Below are 19,032 nucleotides of genomic sequence, written 5' to 3' on the forward strand. Positions count from 1 at the left end.
TCTTTGCCAGACGTGTTTCGGGTAAGTTATCCCTTTATCAATGGCACAAATGTTTCTGCGAGACTCAGTTCGTTATTTCAACTCCTTTACAGTAGGCGTGGCCAGCACGGCCTTCTGGTACGTGTAGTGCGTTACATTACAAACTCATAGTGAGAAAGTCTCTGCTTGCTGTTTTTTTCACAAGTAAAACACCACAGTGGGACGGGTTTGGGTTCTGCATCTTTCGGACTGTGTTGCTTCTGCTGCAAGTACGGCTTACCTCCCACATCTTCGAGACTTCCATTCATGTCTCTCCGGGTCCGCTGTTTTGCAGTGGGGCTCTCCGCAGCTGTAGCCAGCCGCTACATACTCCAAACGAAGGTTGCCACCACAATGGAGAGCCACTCAGGTAAGTTAATTAATCCTTCAATTTACTTGGTGCTACAATCCGTTGGTGCAGCCGCCAAAACACCTTAATTCTTTGCCAGACGCGTTTCGGGTAAGTTCTCCCTTTATCAATGGCACAAATGTTTCTGCGAGACTCAGTCCGTTATTTCAACTCCATTACAGTAGGCGTGGCCAGCACGGCCTTCTGGTACGTGTAGTACGTTACATTACAAACTCATAGTGAGAAAGTCTCTGCTTGCTGTTTTTTTCACAAGTAAAACACCACAGTGGGACGGGTTTGGGTTTCTGCATCTTTCGGACTGTGTTGCTTCTGCTGCAAGTACGGCTTACCTCCCACTTCTTCGAGACTTCCTTTCATGTCTCTCCGGGTCCGCTGTTTTGCAGTAGGGCTCTCCGCGGCTGTGGCCAGCCGCTACATACTCCAAACGAAGGTTGCCACCACAATGGAGCCACTCAGGTAAGTTTATTAATGCTGTAATCATACATAGGCAAAAGTTGAGTTTATATCTTTAAATTATAGCCGTAAGAAGATCTGCATCTTAAAAGAGTGATGCAACATGCAAACATTGAAAACTAGTACTCTTTCCACCTTGTTCAGCACAGTTTTACTATGGTTTCAATCAGAAAAATATAAATAGATTTGTACATGTAATACATGTTGACAAAAAAGTGTTTGATTTTGTGGATGGTCAGATTGTTTTTGTGAGTTTTAGAGGGCACAATGACCAATAATTAAAAACAAATGAAAGTAATTAAGTAGTCTGTTCTGTGAAGGCTTTCTTAACTTCCGTTTACTGTTTTCTAGGGCTATGAAGACTGGCTACGCCATAAAGCAGACAATGCAATGAACGAGTACCCTGTTCATGTTATCCAACATGGCAAGCTAGTTAGAAAGCAAAGCAGGAAGTTACGGGTAAGAAAGTGTTTTTGTTTTGTATCTGATTTTGGAGAGTATGTGCTATCCTGGTTTTTGGTCTCGCCAAAGACAGCTCATGCACTGTGGCTTGTGAGAGAGATTGTTGACTTCAATGGGCCTTGAGCCTGCCCATTGCTTACCTTTCATTGGCTTTATTGTTACTCTGATTGCTGCCTCCTAATTAGCCAATGCGTTGCAGTTTCACTTCCTCTTCTTTCGTATAGAGCATGGACCAAGGACAGCTTCATTTTGATTAGTGTCTTTCTGCTGCTCGAGCTGTGATTACGGTACTATTTTTCTTCTTCTTTGTTGTGCATGTTATTTTTTCCCTTCCACCCCCATTGTTAGTGTTACTTCTTCCCTCCCACCCTGTTCTCTTTGTTGCCTCTGCCCTCTCACGCCCCCTTGTCCGTGTTGCTTCTTCCCTCCCACCCTCCCCCTGTCCATGTTGCTTCTTCCCTCCCTCCCACCTTCCCCTTGTCCGTGTTGCTTCTTCCCTCCTGCCTCCCCTTGTCCACGTTGCTTCTTCCCTCCTGCCTCCCATTGTCCGTGTTGCTTCTTCCCTCCTGCCTTCCATTGTCCGTGTTGCTTCTTCCCTTCCACCCTCCTCTTGTCCGGGTTGCTTCTTCCCACCCACCCTCCCCTTGTCCGGGTTGCTTCTTCCCACCCACCCTCCCCTTGTCCGGGTTGCATCTTCCCACCCACCCTCCCCTTGTCCGGGTTGCTTCTTCCCACCCACCCTCCCCTTGTCCGGGTTGCTTCTTCCCACCCACCCTCCCCTTGTCCGGGTTGCTTCTTCCCACCCACCCTCCCCTTGTCCGGGTTGCTTCTTCCCACCCACCCTCCCCTTGTCCGGGTTGCTTCTTCCCACCCACCCTCCCCTTGTCCGGGTTGCTTCTTCCCACCCACCCTCTGGGTTGCTTCTTCCCACCCACCCTCTGGGTTGCTTCTTCCCACCCACCCTCCCCTTGTCCAGGTTGCCTCTTCCCACCCACCCTCCCCTTGTCCGGGTTGCTTCTTCCCACCCACCCTCCCCTTGTCCGGGTTGCTTCTTCCCACCCACCCTCCCCTTGTCCGGGTTGCTTCTTCCCTCCCACCCTCCCCTTGTTCGGTTTGCTTCTTCCTTCCCACCCTCATCTTGTCCGGGTTGCCTCTTCCCTCCCACCCTCCCCATGTCCGGGTTGCTTCTTCTCTCCCACCCTCCCCATGTCCGGGTTGCTTCTTCCATCCCACCCTACCCTTGTCCGGGTTGCTTCTTCCCTTCCACCCTCCCCTTGTCCGGGTTGCTTCTTCCCTCCCACCCTCCCCTTGTCCAGGTTGCTTCTTCCCTCCCACCCTCCCCTTGTCCGGGTTGCTTCTTCCCTCCCACCCTCCCCTTGTCCGGGTTCCTTCTTCCCTCCCACCCTCCACTTGTCCGGGTAGCTTCTTCCCTCCCACCCTCCCCTTGTCCGGGTTGCTTCTTCCCTCCCACCCACCCCTTGTCCGGGTTGCTTCTTCCCTCCCACCCTCCCCTTGTCAGGGTTGCTTCTTCTCTCCCACCCTCCCCTTGTCTGGGTTGCTTCTTCCCTCCCACCCTCCCCTTGTCTGCGTTGCTTCTTCCCTTCTACCCTCCCCTTGTCCGGGTTGCTTCTTTCCTCCCACCCTCCCCTTGTCCGGGTTGCTTCTCCCTCCCACCCTCCCCTTGTCCGGGTTGCTTCTCTCTCCCACCCTCCCCTTGTCCGGGTTGCTTCTTTCCTCCCAGCCTCCCCTTCTCCGGGTTGCTTCTTCCCTCCCAGCCTCCCCTTGTCCGGGTTGCTTCTTCCCTCCCACCCTCCCCTTGTCCGGGTTGCTTCTTCCCTCCCACCCTCCCCTTGTCCGGGTTGCTTCTTCCCTCCCACCCTCCCCTTGTCCGGGTTGCTTCTTCCCTCCCACCCTCCCCTTGTCCGGGTTGTTTCTTCCCTCCCACCCTCCCCTTGTCCGGGTTGCTTCTTCCCTCCCACCCTCCCCTTGTCCGGGTTGCTTCTTCCCTCCCACCCTCCCCTTGTCTGGGTTGCTTCTTCCCTCCCACCCTCCCCTTGTCTGGGTTGCTTCTTCCCTCCCACCCTCCCATTGTCTGGGTTGCTTCTTCCCTCCCACCCTCCCCTTGTCTGGGTTGCTTCTTCCCTCCCACCCTCCCCTTGTCCGGGTTGCTTCTTCCCTCCCACCCTCCCCTTGTCCGGGTTGCTTCTTCCCTCCCACCCTCCCCTTGTCCGGGTTGCTTCTTCCTTTCCACCCTCCCCTTGTCTGGGTTGCTTTTTCCCTCCCACCCTCCCCTTGTCCTGGTTGCTTCTTGCCTCCCACCCTCCCCTTGTCCTGGTTGCTTCTTCCCTCCCACCCTCCCCTTGTCCGGGTTGCTTCTTCCCTCCCACCCTCCCCTTGTCCAGGTTCCTTCTTCCCTCCCACCCTCCCCTTGTCAGGGTTCCTTCTTCCCTCCCACCCTCCCCTTGTCCGGGTTCCTTCTTCCCTCACACCCTCCCCTTGTCCGGGTAGCTTCTTCCCTCCCACCCTCCCCTTGTCCGGGTTGCTTCTTCCCTCCCACCCACCCCTTGTCCGGGTTGCTTCTTCCCTCCCACCCTCCCCTTGTCAGGGTTGCTTCTTCTCTCCCACCCTCCCCTTGTCTGGGTTGCTTCTTCCCTCCCACCCTCCCCTTGTCCGGGTTCCTTCTTCCCTCCCACCCTCCCCTTGTCAGGGTTCCTTCTTCCCTCCCACCCTCCCCTTGTCCGGGTTCCTTCTTCCCTCACACCCTCCCCTTGTCCGGGTAGCTTCTTCCCTCCCACCCTCCCCTTGTCCGGGTTGCTTCTTCCCTCCCACCCACCCCTTGTCCGGGTTGCTTCTTCCCTCCCACCCTCCCCTTGTCAGGGTTGCTTCTTCTCTCCCACCCTCCCCTTGTCTGGGTTGCTTCTTCCCTCCCACCCTCCCCTTGTCTGCGTTGCTTCTTCCCTCCCACCCTCCCCTTGTCCGGGTTGCTTCTTCCCTCCCACCCTCCCCTTGTCTGGGTTGCTTCTCCCTCCCACCCTCCCCTTGTCCGGGTTGCTTCTCCCTCCCACCCTCCCCTTGTCCGGGTTGCTTCTTTCCTCCCACCCTCCCCTTGTCCGGGTTGCTTCTTTCCTCCCAGCCTCCCCTTCTCCGGGTTGCTTCTTCCCTCCCAGCCTCCCCTTGTCCGGGTTGCTTCTTCCCTCCCACCCTCCCCTTGTCCGGGTTGCTTCTTCCCTCCCACCCTCCCCTTGTCTGGGTTGCTTCTTCCCTCCCACCCTCCCCTTGTCTGGGTTGCTTCTTCCCTCCCACCCTCCCCTTGTCTGGGTTGCTTCTTCCCTCCCACCCTCCCCTTGTCTGGGTTGCTTCTTCCCTCCCACCCTCCCCTTGTCTGGGTTGCTTCTTCCCTCCCACCCTCCCCTTGTCCGGGTTGCTTCTTCCCTCCCACCCTCCCCTTGTCCGGGTTGCTTCTTCCTTCCCACCCTCCCCTTGTCTGGGTTGCTTTTTCCCTCCCACCCTCCCCTTGTCCTGGTTGCTTCTTGCCTCCCACCCTCCCCTTGTCCTGGTTGCTTCTTCCCTCCCACCCTCCCCTTGTCCGGGTTTCTTCTTCCCTCCCACCCTCCCCTTGTCCGGGTTTCTTCTTCCCTCCCACCCTCCGCATGTTCGGGTGGCTTCTTCCCTCCCACCCTCCCCTTGTTCGGTTTGCTTCTTCCCTCCCACCCTCCCCTTGTCCGGGGTGCTTCTTCCCTCCCACCCTCCCCTTGTCCGGGGTGCTTCTTCCCTCCCACCCTCCCCTTGTCCGGGGTGCTTCATCCCTCCCCTTGTCCGGGGTGCTTCTTCCCTCCCATCCTCCCCTTGTCCGGGTTGCTTTTTCCCTCCCACCCTCCCCTTGTCCGTGTTGCTTCTTCCCTCCCACCCTCCCCTTGTACGGGTTGCTTCTTCCATCCCACCCTCCCCTTGCCCGGGTTGCTTTTTCCCTCCCACCCTCCCCTTGCCCAAGTTCCTTCTTCCCTCCCCCCCACCCTCCCCTTGCCCGGGTTGCTTCTTTCCTCCCACCCTCCCCTTGCCCAATTTGCTTCTTCCCTCCCACCCACCCCTTGCCCGGGTTGCTTCTTCCCTCCCACCCACCCCTTGCCTGGGTTGCTTCTTACCTCCCACCCTCCCCTTGTCTGGGTTGCTTCTCCCTCCCACCCTCCCCTTGTCCGGGTTGCTTCTCCCTCCCACCCTCCCCTTGTCCGGGTTGCTTCTCCCTCCCACCCTCCCCTTGTCCGGGTTGCTTCTTTCCTCCCACCCTCCCCTTGTCCGGGTTGCTTCTTCCCTCCCAGCCTCCCCTTGTCCGGGTTGCTTCTTCCCTCCCACCCTCCCCTTGTCTGGGTTGCTTCTTCCCTCCCACCCTCCCCTTGTCCGGGTTGCTTCTTCCCTCCCACCCTCCCCTTGTCCGGGTTGCTTCTTCCCTCCCACCCTCCCCTTGCCCGGGTTGCTTCTTCCCTCCCACCCTCCCCTTGTCTGGGTTGCTTCTTCCCTCCCACCCTCCCCTTGTCTGGGTTGCTTCTTCCCTCCCACCCTCCCATTGTCTGGGTTGCTTCTTCCCTCCCACCCTCCCCTTGTCTGGGTTGCTTCTTCCCTCCCACCCTCCCCTTGTCCGGGTTGCTTCTTCCCTCCCACCCTCCCCTTGTCCGGGTTGCTTCTTCCTTCCCACCCTCCCCTTGTCTGGGTTGCTTTTTCCCTCCCACCCTCCCCTTGTCCTGGTTGCTTCTTGCCTCCCACCCTCCCCTTGTCCTGGTTGCTTCTTCCCTCCCACCCTCCCCTTGTCCGGGTTTCTTCTTCCCTCTCACCCTCCCCTTGTCCGGGTTTCTTCTTCCCTCCCACCCTCCGCATGTTCGGGTGGCTTCTTCCCTCCCACCCTCCCCTTGTTCGGTTTGCTTCTTCCCTCCCACCCTCCCCTTGTCCGGGGTGCTTCTTCGCTCCCACCCTCCCCTTGTCCGGGGTGCTTCATCCCTCCCCTTGTCCGGGGTGCTTCCTTGTCCGGGTTGCTTCTTCCCTCCCACCCTCCCCTTGTCCGGGTTGCTTCTTCCCTCCCACCCTCCCCTTGTACGGGTTGCTTCTTCCCTCCCACCCTCCCCTTGCCCGGGTTGCTTCTTCCCTCCCACCCTCCCCTTGCCCGGGTTGCTTCTTCCCTCCCACCCTCCCCTTGCCCGGGTTGCTTCTTCCCTCCCACCCTCCCCTTGCCCAAGTTCCTTCCCTCCCACCCTCCCCTTGCCCGGGTTGCTTCTTTCCTCCCACCCTCCCCTTGCCCAATTTGCTTCTTCCCTCCCACCCACCCCTTGCCCGGGTTGCTTCTTACCTCCCACCCACCCCTTGCCTGGGTTGCTTCTTCCCTCCCACCCACCCCTTGCCTGGGTTGCTTCTTCCCTCCCACCCACCCCTTGCCTGGGTTGCTTCTTCCCTCGCACCCACCCCTTGCCTGGGTTGCTTCTTCCCTCCCACCCACCCCTTGCCTGGGGTCCTTCTTCCCTCCCACCCTCCCCTTGCCTGGGTTTCTTCTTCCCTCCCACCCTCCCCTTGCCTGGGTTTCTTCTTCCCTCCCACCCTCCCCTTGCCCGGGTTTCTTCTTCCCTCCCACCCCCTCATTGCCTAGGTTTCTTCTTACCTCCCACCCGCCCCTTGCCCGCATTGCTTCTTCCCTCCCACCCACCCCTTGCCTGGGTTGCTTCTTCCCTCCCACCCACCCCTTGCCTGGGTTGCTTCTTCCCTCCCACCCACCCCTTGCTTGGGTTGCTTCTTCCCTCCCACCCACCCCTTGCCTGGGTTGCTTCTTTCCTCCCACCCAGCCCTTGCCCGGGTTGCTTCTTCCCTCCCACATGCCCCTTGCCCGGGGTCCTTCTTCCCACCCTCCCCTTGCCTGGGTTTCTTCTTCCCTCCCACCCTCCCCTTGTCCAGGTTGCTTCTTCCCTCCCACCCTCCCCTTGTCCGGGTTGCTTCTTCCCTCCCACCCTCCCCTTGTCCGGGTTGCTTCTTCCCTCCCACCCTCCCCTTGTCCGGGTTGCTTCTTCCCTCCCACCCTCCCCTTGTCCGGGTTGCTTCTTCCCTCCCACCCTCCCCTTGTCTGGGTTGCTTCTTCCCTCCCACCCTCCCCTTGTCTGGGTTGCTTCTTCCCTCCCACCCTCCCCTTGTCCGGGTTGCTTCTTCCCTCCCACCCTCCCCTTGTCCGGGTTGCTTCTTCCCTCCCACCCTCCCCTTGTCCGGGTTGCTTCTTCCTTCCCACCCTCCCCTTGTCTGGGTTGCTTTTTCCCTCCCACCCTCCCCTTGTCCTGGTTGCTTCTTGCCTCCCACCCTCCCCTTGTCCTGGTTGCTTCTTCCCTCCCACCCTCCCCTTGTCTGGGTTGCTTCTTCTCTCCCACCCTCTCCTTGTCCGGGTTTCTTCTTCCCTCCCACCCTCCCCTTGTCCGGGTTTCTTCTTCCCTCCCACCCTCCGATTGTTCGGGTGGCGTCTTCCCTCCCACCCTCCCCTTGTTCGGTTTGCTTCTTCCCTCCCACCCTCCCCTTGTCCGGGGTGCTTCTTCCCTCCCATCCTCCCCTTGTCCGGGTTGCTTCTTCCCTCCCACCCTCCCCTTGTCCGGGTTGCTTCTTCCCTCCCACCCTCCCCTTGTCCGGGTTGCTTCTCCCTCCCACCCTCCCCTTGTCCGGGTTGCTTCTTTCCTCCCACCCTCCCCTTGTCCGGGTTGCTTCTTCCCTCCCAGCCTCCCCTTGTCCGGGTTGCTTCTTCCCTCCCACCCTCCCACCCTCCCCTTGTCTGGGTTGCTTCTTCCCTCCCACCCTCCCCTTGTCCGGGTTGCTTCTTCCCTCCCACCCTCCCCTTGTCCGGGTTGCTTCTTCCCTCCCACCCTCCCCTTGCCCGGGTTGCTTCTTCCCTCCCACCCTCCCCTTGTCTGGGTTGCTTCTTCCCTCCCACCCTCCCCTTGTCTGGGTTGCTTCTTCCCTCCCACCCTCCCATTGTCTGGGTTGCTTCTTCCCTCCCACCCTCCCCTTGTCTGGGTTGCTTCTTCCCTCCCACCCTCCCCTTGTCCGGGTTGCTTCTTCCCTCCCACCCTCCCCTTGTCCGGGTTGCTTCTTCCTTCCCACCCTCCCCTTGTCTGGGTTGCTTTTTCCCTCCCACCCTCCCCTTGTCCTGGTTGCTTCTTGCCTCCCACCCTCCCCTTGTCCTGGTTGCTTCTTCCCTCCCACCCTCCCCTTGTCCGGGTTTCTTCTTCCCTCTCACCCTCCCCTTGTCCGGGTTTCTTCTTCCCTCCCACCCTCCGCATGTTCGGGTGGCTTCTTCCCTCCCACCCTCCCCTTGTTCGGTTTGCTTCTTCCCTCCCACCCTCCCCTTGTCCGGGGTGCTTCTTCGCTCCCACCCTCCCCTTGTCCGGGGTGCTTCATCCCTCCCCTTGTCCGGGGTGCTTCCTTGTCCGGGTTGCTTCTTCCCTCCCACCCTCCCCTTGTCCGGGTTGCTTCTTCCCTCCCACCCTCCCCTTGTACGGGTTGCTTCTTCCCTCCCACCCTCCCCTTGCCCGGGTTGCTTCTTCCCTCCCACCCTCCCCTTGCCCGGGTTGCTTCTTCCCTCCCACCCTCCCCTTGCCCGGGTTGCTTCTTCCCTCCCACCCTCCCCTTGCCCAAGTTCCTTCCCTCCCACCCTCCCCTTGCCCGGGTTGCTTCTTTCCTCCCACCCTCCCCTTGCCCAATTTGCTTCTTCCCTCCCACCCACCCCTTGCCCGGGTTGCTTCTTACCTCCCACCCACCCCTTGCCTGGGTTGCTTCTTCCCTCCCACCCACCCCTTGCCTGGGTTGCTTCTTCCCTCCCACCCACCCCTTGCCTGGGTTGCTTCTTCCCTCGCACCCACCCCTTGCCTGGGTTGCTTCTTCCCTCCCACCCACCCCTTGCCTGGGGTCCTTCTTCCCTCCCACCCTCCCCTTGCCTGGGTTTCTTCTTCCCTCCCACCCTCCCCTTGCCTGGGTTTCTTCTTCCCTCCCACCCTCCCCTTGCCCGGGTTTCTTCTTCCCTCCCACCCCCTCATTGCCTAGGTTTCTTCTTACCTCCCACCCGCCCCTTGCCCGCATTGCTTCTTCCCTCCCACCCACCCCTTGCCTGGGTTGCTTCTTCCCTCCCACCCACCCCTTGCCTGGGTTGCTTCTTCCCTCCCACCCACCCCTTGCTTGGGTTGCTTCTTCCCTCCCACCCACCCCTTGCCTGGGTTGCTTCTTTCCTCCCACCCAGCCCTTGCCCGGGTTGCTTCTTCCCTCCCACATGCCCCTTGCCCGGGGTCCTTCTTCCCACCCTCCCCTTGCCTGGGTTTCTTCTTCCCTCCCACCCTCCCCTTGTCCAGGTTGCTTCTTCCCTCCCACCCTCCCCTTGTCCGGGTTGCTTCTTCCCTCCCACCCTCCCCTTGTCCGGGTTGCTTCTTCCCTCCCACCCTCCCCTTGTCCGGGTTGCTTCTTCCCTCCCACCCTCCCCTTGTCCGGGTTGCTTCTTCCCTCCCACCCTCCCCTTGTCTGGGTTGCTTCTTCCCTCCCACCCTCCCCTTGTCTGGGTTGCTTCTTCCCTCCCACCCTCCCCTTGTCCGGGTTGCTTCTTCCCTCCCACCCTCCCCTTGTCCGGGTTGCTTCTTCCCTCCCACCCTCCCCTTGTCCGGGTTGCTTCTTCCTTCCCACCCTCCCCTTGTCTGGGTTGCTTTTTCCCTCCCACCCTCCCCTTGTCCTGGTTGCTTCTTGCCTCCCACCCTCCCCTTGTCCTGGTTGCTTCTTCCCTCCCACCCTCCCCTTGTCTGGGTTGCTTCTTCTCTCCCACCCTCTCCTTGTCCGGGTTTCTTCTTCCCTCCCACCCTCCCCTTGTCCGGGTTTCTTCTTCCCTCCCACCCTCCGATTGTTCGGGTGGCGTCTTCCCTCCCACCCTCCCCTTGTTCGGTTTGCTTCTTCCCTCCCACCCTCCCCTTGTCCGGGGTGCTTCTTCCCTCCCATCCTCCCCTTGTCCGGGTTGCTTCTTCCCTCCCACCCTCCCCTTGTCCGGGTTGCTTCTTCCCTCCCACACTCCCCTTGTACAGGTTGCTTCTTCCCTCCCACCCTCCCCTTGCCCGGGTTGCTTCTTCCCTCCCACCCTCCCCTTGCCCGGGTTGCTTCTTCCCTCCCACCCTCCCCTTGCCCAAGTTCCTTCTTCCCTCCCACCCTCCCCTTGCCCGGGTTGCTTCTTTCCTCCCACCCTCCCCTTGCCCAATTTGCTTCTTCCCTCCCACCCACCCCTTGCCCGGGTTGCTTCTTCCCTCCCACCCATACCTTGCCTGGGTTGCTTCTTCCCTCCCACCCACCCCTTGCCTGGGTTGCATCTTTCCTCCCACCCAGCCCTTGCCCAGGTTGCTTCTTCCCTCCCACATGCCCCTTGCCCAGGGTCCTTCTCCCCTCCCACCCTCCCCTTGCCTGGTTTTCTTCTTCCCTCCCACCCTCCCCTTGCCCGGGTTTCTTCTTCCCTCCCACCCCCTCATTGCTTGGGTTTCTTCTTACCTCCCACCCTCCCCTTGCCCGCATTGCTTTTTACCTTCCACCCTACCTTGCCCGCGTTGCTTTTTACCTCCGACCCTCCCCTTGCCCGCGTTGCCTCTTACCTCCAACCCTTCCGTTGCCCTTTTGCCTGTGAACTCCCACCGTCCCATGGGCATGTTGCCTATTCCTTCCTATCCTCCCTCCTGTTGATCATATTGCCCCCCCCCCCTCATTTTTCAGGTTGCCCACCCCTCACAACTCTGTAATAAGTTCAATAGAGGCCATAGCAGGTATGTTGGCAAAAGGAGGGGCGCAAAAAAGATGTCTCAGAACGCCCAGACGCGTCTTCGCTTAGAGAGCACATTTTAGTCAATCATCATCTCAGACTAAACTACCCCCTCTTCTCCTCGTACCATTGCAGCATGGAGCTTGACCTATCATCTGTGATGGCTCTTTTGTCGCCACCTTTTCTACACCAATATAGAAAAAAAACTACCCCTTTTATCCTAAAAAATAATAGCCTTAGAAGTATAATAGATGCAGATGCAAAAATCTATACAAATGTAATATTCCATTACTTGAAATAATGGATAGATAATAAGGATTTGGTGTCCATCAAGCAAGATGGCTTTAAAGAGGGCACTCCATGATTGACAGCTGTTTTAGCATCTGGTCAATGAGCCAGAAAGCAATGGAAACACAAGGACACTTATTTTGTTGCTTCATTGATTTCCGCTGAACCTTCAACCTAGATAACCGAGGGATTATTTGGGGAAAATTAATAAGCATGAATATACTTAGAAGCCTAATAGCCTTTTTGTAAGAATTACATCAAGGAAACTGAGCCAAGGTAGAATTAGACAGAAAGGGAGCATTATTCTGAGAAAATTCCAAAAGCAAATGGTCTATGGCAGGGATGCGTACAAGCACCAACTCTGTTTGCATTGTACCTCACTGACCTTCCTGCGAGCCTTCAATGAAGATGGGATGGAGACATATTCTGTGTTTGCTATGTGCAGAGTACTTAGTTATACTGGACATGACACAAGTGGGACTTCAAAGGCAATGATACATTTTAATAAATACTGTGAGGCGAATAACTTAGCAGTTAATATAGAGAAAATGTAAATCTTGATAATAGGGAAAAATGTAAATTTTTACATGGTTAATTAGGGCAATGGTAGTGGAAGAAGCCTCCTCATATAAATATTTATGTATGTTGTTGAATCATAAACTAAAATTGGGTAATTACCCTTATGTGCCATGGTGCACGCTATTATAGTAGAAGCAAAGCTAAACTCTTGGAACCGTGTTGTGGCTCGTTCTCTGACTGGTAATGTGCATGGGCATTGGCTTCTTTGTTACATTGTTTCCTTCCGCTGTCTGGTTTGGATGTGTGTCGCTGAAGCTCCGAGTCAACGCCTCATGATGCCCCAACTTGTGGCCTTCCGGGCTTCCACCCTTGTTGGCACAAAACTAATGCGCTGTCTGTAGTCTTTTGAGCTTTGTCCACGTTCCGTCAGCTCCGTGCTCAGGTTGTCTTCTACTTTATTAGGCTCTCAGCCCCTATTCCTCAGTTGCCCTCCTCGAAAATACGCAGGCCATATTGGAAAGGACCTCTTTCCAGTACTGTCCAGAGCGCCACTCTAAGTATTTGTGGCAAGATCGCCATCTGGTCTGTAATCTCTTTTTGTTGCCTGAGCATGATGAGACCTCCTGCCCCACCTGCCTCGCTTTTTCGGTTCTAGAAGACCAACTATTACTGATGTGATCGATGCTTTGCTTGATGCAAGATGGTGCTGCAGCAACATGAGGACACCCACCAACATCTTCGGGAAGGATTCTGAAGGGGAAACGTGTGCCTACACATCCACCGATCAGTCAGCATCCTTCAGCCCCGGGTTGATCTCCATCTGGCGCAGATGCCGATCAACCGCCCCTGCCAGGCCAATGCCCAACAATATGGACCATTTGTACTGTATCCCACCACCAAAAACAACCAGTTGACCCCCTCCTCATAGGGGTCATACGTCCATCCCACTACCAGCCCAACAGCCTTCCAGGCCACCATTGCATCATAGCCATGGTAAGAAGCGACACAAGGCTTTGGAGGCGACTCCGATCACGGCTCTGAAACATCTGCATAAGACCTGTACTTCCTCTGCACCAACAGCACCCTCGACACCTTCCAACTCCTCGGCACCAGAGCAGGCTGTTTGGAGCTGAAGCACCATTCGACATCCAAACCGGCTTCAAAGCCGAAACGGGTTTCAGCACCAACTTGACCATCCACAGCGCATTTCTTCACAGACTTCAAGGATCTTGACACCCTCATTCCACAGCGCCTCCAGAAGGACCTGGACAGGAGGCAGAAGAGACTATTCATCCATCTGCAAATTGGCAAGATTTCTGGCAAATTGCTACCGAAGGAGCAGGACATTCTTGTTCGCAAAAGGGAGCTTACCTTTGACAAGCAGGTTACATTGGAGCCACCACCACATCCCAAGCTGAAGAATCATTGAGACAGGAGCGTTAGCTGTATACGCTCTCATTCCTCCATTCCTCCTCCTCGATCTTGTCCTCTGAAATTTTGTCCTCCTCCACCCAAGGTACCTACCTCTTTGCCTAATGCTCCACCTCCATCACACAGGCCACCTCCTCCATCCTTGCCAGAGGGGTCCCCAAATTCCTCCGCTGGGGAGGGTAGTCCTCTAGATCGTACAGATAAGTGTGATGACCTATATAACCCGGAGCCCAAGGGTGATCCCTGGGATGATTATGGTGTTTCCTCCACAGGTGACAACAACCCTGACCTCTACCTAGCCAAGCCTTCACATCTGGATGATACCACCTCATATCATGAGGTCATTCACAAGGCGGCGCCTTGGCACCTTTCACAAGATGGACTTACCCACCATAGCAGAGGATGACTTCTTGGCTCTCACGCACTCACCAGTCACCACAGTACCTACGCATTTGCAAGGGTATATTGAAATCTACTGAGGATGCCTTTAAAGACCCTGTTAAGGTCAGAGTAGTCATTCCCATGGCTGACAAAAAGTATAAGGCCTCCCCTTTGGAACTGCCTTATATGCTTTCACCAGACTCTGGTCGACATACCTCTCGTAAACATACAAATGCACAGGGTATGGAGGATGCCCCGCCGCCTTAATGTCCTTATGCACCAAACTGAAATACCTATGTCTTCTTAGCATGTTTTTATCGAATTGTAGTTATCCAATCTTCATATATGCCAGATCTCTATCTGTTAGGACCATACTAAACTGTCTCGAATTTGTTACTCAATACTGTGAGGTGCTCTGATACCCTTTTTTGGGTCTTGTTCGTGCTATACAAAACTCTAAAACTAAACTAAAAAGTAAAAAGATTGATGCCTCAGGCAAATGGGTGGGCACTCAATCTGCAACCCATTGGCGCATCGCCAACTTGTTTTTTCTACTCTCAAGATATGACTGAGTGCAGTGAGATTATATGGGAGACCTGATCCACCACCTCCCGGATTAATGCAGGCACAGTGCTCTGGAGCTCATAGTGGAGGGCCAAATCATCTCCAATATGACCATTAGTTTTGCTCTAGACTCAGCAAAAAACCACCTCAGGGTATTATCGCCAGCATTCTCATCTACCGACATACCTGGCTCCGTGTCTCTGACTTTTTGCCAGAAGTTCGACATACCCTTTGATGGAGAAGACGTCTTCGGACCTCAAGCTGATCAGGTGCTAGAGAGGATCAAGAATGACACGACTAAGGCAATGACGGCCTCTCCAGTCCCCATCGCCCGTAGGTCCTTCAGTCGGTCACAGTTCTGTGGCGGTGCTAAAGCAACCTACCTAGAGGCTTCATCTCATACCACAGGCAACAGAAGTAGCAGCAAGCCTCCTGGGGTTTTCCAGAGGTACCTTCAAAGGAAATAACCACAAGGGCAGAGGCGGTTCGGCAAAGGGAGCTGCCCCACTAAGCCATGACTCCCTCTCTCTTCCTCCAACCACATTACACCTGTTGGGGGATGCTTGCAGCAGTTCCTCGCACAATGGCAGAACATCACCGCAGACCAGTGTGTTCAGTCCATTGTACAATAGGACTAGTGCCTGGAACTCACTGCTCCACCACCAAACATCCTCCCCGGAAACACTTTCTTTCCGCCGAACACCAGCGCCTCCTCCAGGAGCAAGTGGATGTGCTATTACTCAAAGGGGCCATAAAGACCTGTGCCGCCACACCTAAGTGGCAAAGGGGTGTACTTACTGTACTTTCTCATCCCTAAGAAAGACTCTGGTCCCTCATCAAATGCATCCTGTCATAGCACCTCCACATGGTCACGCTCCAGGAAGTAATTCCTCTCATCAACAAGTTGACTTTATGACTGGCCTCGACTTGAAGAACACCTATTTCCACATCCCAATCCACCCTGAACACCGTCGATACCTTAGGTTAGTGGTAAGTGCACAACACTTTCAGTTCAAGGTTCTGCCTTCAGGGTAACTATAGCTCCCAGAGTCTTTACCAAATGCCTTGCAGTTGTAGCTGCTTATCTCTGGAGGAGTGGCGTTCATGTTTTCTTGTACCATGACGACTGGCTCATTAAGAGCACAAGCAGACAGCACTGCTTTGCCCAAACTCAGATCACTCTACGCTCCTAGTTTTACCATCAACATGAGCAAGCCCCACCTCCAACCCCTTCTGATACAGCCCTTCTTAGGGGCATTTCTGTATTCGTTCGCTGTGAAGGGTTATACCAGCTCCTCACGAGTCCAACTTTTCCTGCTTCTGTTGTTTCTTTCTCAGCCAGATTGCCAGCTAACAGCCAGGATGGTAATGTTCCTCCTCTGTATGATGGCTTCATTCATCACCATCGTTCCCCACGCTCTATTACACTTGCTTCCGCTTCAAGAGTGCCTGGTGGCACAATGGTCACAAGCGGGGGGGAGTCTTGGGGATGATCTAGTGTTGATTTGGGCCATCACCCATCCCTCTCTGCAGTGGTGGAACACAACCAAACTTTTGCAGTGCAGGCCTTTTCTAGACCAGGTTCCCCAAGTGACCATCACCACAGACGCTTCTCTCACAGGGAGAGGGGCACATTTACAGGGCATGTGGATGCCCCTTCAGCAGACCTTCTACATCAGTTATCTGGAATTGCTGGCAGTCCAACTGGCACTCAAAGCTTTCTTCTGCCACGTACTCCACAGAGCAGTACTAGTCAAAACAGACAGCATGACTGCCATGTGTTACCTTCAGAAACAAGGGGGAACGCATTTTCCCAAGCTCTCGCCGTTAGCACAGACCATTTGGCGTTCCACCACAAGGTTAAACTGTTAGCGGAGTAACTTCTGGAAGCAGGCAATGACTTTGCAGACCTACTTAGCAGGATGCTGCAACGAGTCCTCAAGTGGGAACTCCACCCCCAAGTCCTGCTCCCATACTTGCAGTTTTGGGGGTTCCCCATCACACATCATAGAGCTGTTTGCAACTTCTGAAAACGGCAAATGCCCAAGCTTCAGCTCCAGGTTTCGGCACCCACTATTGGTGAACTGGTCAGAGGATATTTCCCTACTTTTCCACCTCTCACACTTCTTCCATATGTGGTCCGGAGGCTACAGCAGACATCCTTCACCCTCATCCTAGTGGCTCCAACTTGGGCCAGACATCCCTTCTAGAATTGTTTGTAGTTCCTCACAAGAAGCTTCTCAACCACCTGGATGTTCTCACTCAACACCAGGGCACAGTCAGACACCCAAGCCCCAAGCAGCTCAGCTTAGTGATGTGGCTCCTGAGGTCCTAGAGTTTGGCTACCTCAATCTCCCTGCGGAGTGTATGTCCATCCTTGAAGAGACTCACCGTCTCACTACTCGAGCCTGCTGTGCGGCAAAGTAGAAGAGGTTCATCCACTACTTCCTACCAAAACAGGCTGAGGTGGTAGTATACCTGATGAACCGGGAACACTCTTCATCAACCCAAATCTGAGCAATTAAAGCCTTTATTGAGGGTACTTAAGAGGGTTATCCCCTAGGTTACCCCCAGCCCCATCCTGGAACCTCATTGTAGTTCTCTCTAGGTTAATGGGACCTCCTTTTGAGTTCCTTCACATGTGCCCTCTCCAGTTTCTGTCCTAGAAGGTAGCATTTTTAGTCGTAATCACTTCCTTTAGGCATGTGAGTGAGATCCAAGCTCTCATGCTAGTAGAGCTTTTTGTAAGGCTCACGCTGACAAAGTAGTGCATAAAACGAACCCAAAGTTTATAACGAACGTGTTCTCCCCTTTCCACTTTAACTAGACAATTGAACCCCTGGTGTTCTTACCAAATCCAGACTCAGTAGCAGAGAGAGCCCTTCAGACACTAGATATTTAGAGAGACCTCATGGACTACATTGGCAAGACGAAACCATTTTGTAACGCAAAACAGGCATTTGTCATTTACACAATGCTACACAAAGGCAGTACCATTTCAAAAGTAAGGATAGGTCACTGGCTAGTTAAGTGCTTAAAGACCTGCTATACCAAACCCAAAGACAGCTCCCTGCTCCCGAGGCCTCATTCCACGCGCAAGAAGCCAGCTTCTGTGGTATTTCTCTGCAAAATCCCAGTAGCTGATATCTGTAATGTAGCTTATCTGGTCTACACCATTCACATTTACTAAACACTACTGTGTGAATGTGCTAGCATGTCAGAAAAGCTCAGATGGGTCTGGCTGTACTATGTACACTTTTTCAATCTACTGTAACATTCTCTGACAAACCACCACTTAGGGGAAAACTGCTTTACAGTCTTTGCAGAGTATGTATATCTACAGCAACTCATGCTAAGAACGGAAAATGTTACCTTCTAAGTATCTGTTTGTGGTATGTTGTGCTGTAGATTCACATGCGCCCACCTGCCTCCCTGGAAGCCTTCGGTTGTTGTAGATGCTTTCCTTTACATTTCTTTTCAACATTCATTTGTATGGTCATCTTCTGTCACTTCTGTGCTCCATCTTCATCCGCCGTGCGAGAAAGCCATCTAATGATGGCGCTGATGCCCGTGCGCACTAACAGTCATAGGAGGAGTCACTATACCACGTGATTGAAAGACTTCTTTGAAGAAAAACAAGTTGTACAAATTTGAGCTCAACACTAGGTGGCAGGAGTAAGCAGAGCATGTGAATCTACAGCACTACATGCCACAAGCGGATGCTTGTAGATTAAGTAACATTTTCCTTTCCTACTTACACACATGCTTGCCATGATCTGCCCTAGTTTTTTATTTAAACAGCGCAATTGCTGATGTGGTATGAGGGTGTTTGAGGCGCAGTAGAAGCTTGATGCAAGGCCCTTGTTTATAGCGTGCAGGATGAGATAGAGCAACATGTATCACAGTAGTTGATTAAGAAAGGAGTCAAAGAATTGGGAAATTACAACACTTAAACATGGGTCCTAAGTGGTGAATCTATTAGCATACTAGTCAATTTAAATTTACCAATTTGAATTCGTTATTCAGGAACAAATTAAATGCACACTCTCATAAACATGACTAACACTTACTGTTTACGTATTCTGTAATTAATCCTTCTGTCGATGACATCTTTTCTCCCGACATTACATCAGTTCTCACTTTAGACTCGACTTGAAAGCTTTTAAAACACCCTTTTGGGAACTTGGTGATACTTAAAGGCCTCACCCACCAGACAGCTTTTAACTGTCTGTAAAAGACCTCTTCTCCAGTATTGATGCTTTCATAGATTCACATGCTTGAATCATCCCCGTTGTCAAGCTGGGAGGCTCACAGTAATCATAGTAAGCAGTACAGCCTTCGATATAGCTGATAGCTTTCACATTGTTACCAAGTTCCCATCATTTGAAACAAAACAAACACCAATCAATCAAGAAGCGGCTCAGAGAACACCCTTCCCCCTCCAGGGCTACCATTCCTTAGATTTCTCAGCACAAGTGTGAAAGCAAGATATTAGAGGTATTTTTAAGACATGAGACAAAATTGGGGAAGATAGCTGGTTGCATGTTAATCTGCGAAAGATATCAATACTGGAGAACTACATGTACAGGTAACGGGCTTTTTTTTTTTCTAGTATTGAATCTTTTCATAGAATCACATTCTTAAATCAGTATAGCCAGCACTCATCATAATATGTTAATGGAAAGGAACTACATTTGAAGTGGTGGGACCAGATGTAAAGATAAACAGTAAAAATGCCCCTCGTCATTTTAAAAGATGT

General features: G+C 54.0%; 1 protein-coding gene across 3 annotated transcripts in view; it reads left to right on the forward strand.

Annotated features, from left to right (window-relative positions):
- The window catches only part of ATP11A (ATPase phospholipid transporting 11A), a 791,426-nt gene that overhangs the window by 344,801 nt on the left and 427,593 nt on the right, over nucleotides 1-19,032 (forward strand). For all 3 annotated transcript variants that reach the window (XM_085622216.1, XM_085622218.1, XM_085622217.1), the window contains exon 5: nucleotides 1,193-1,300. In XM_085622216.1, coding sequence (XP_085478342.1) covers nucleotides 1,193-1,300 — 108 coding nt within the window. The remainder of the gene's footprint in view (nucleotides 1-1,192; nucleotides 1,301-19,032) is intronic.

Source organism: Triturus cristatus, chromosome 8, assembly GCF_964204655.1.
Source record: "Triturus cristatus chromosome 8, aTriCri1.1, whole genome shotgun sequence".
NCBI lineage: Eukaryota > Metazoa > Chordata > Amphibia > Caudata > Salamandridae > Triturus > Triturus cristatus.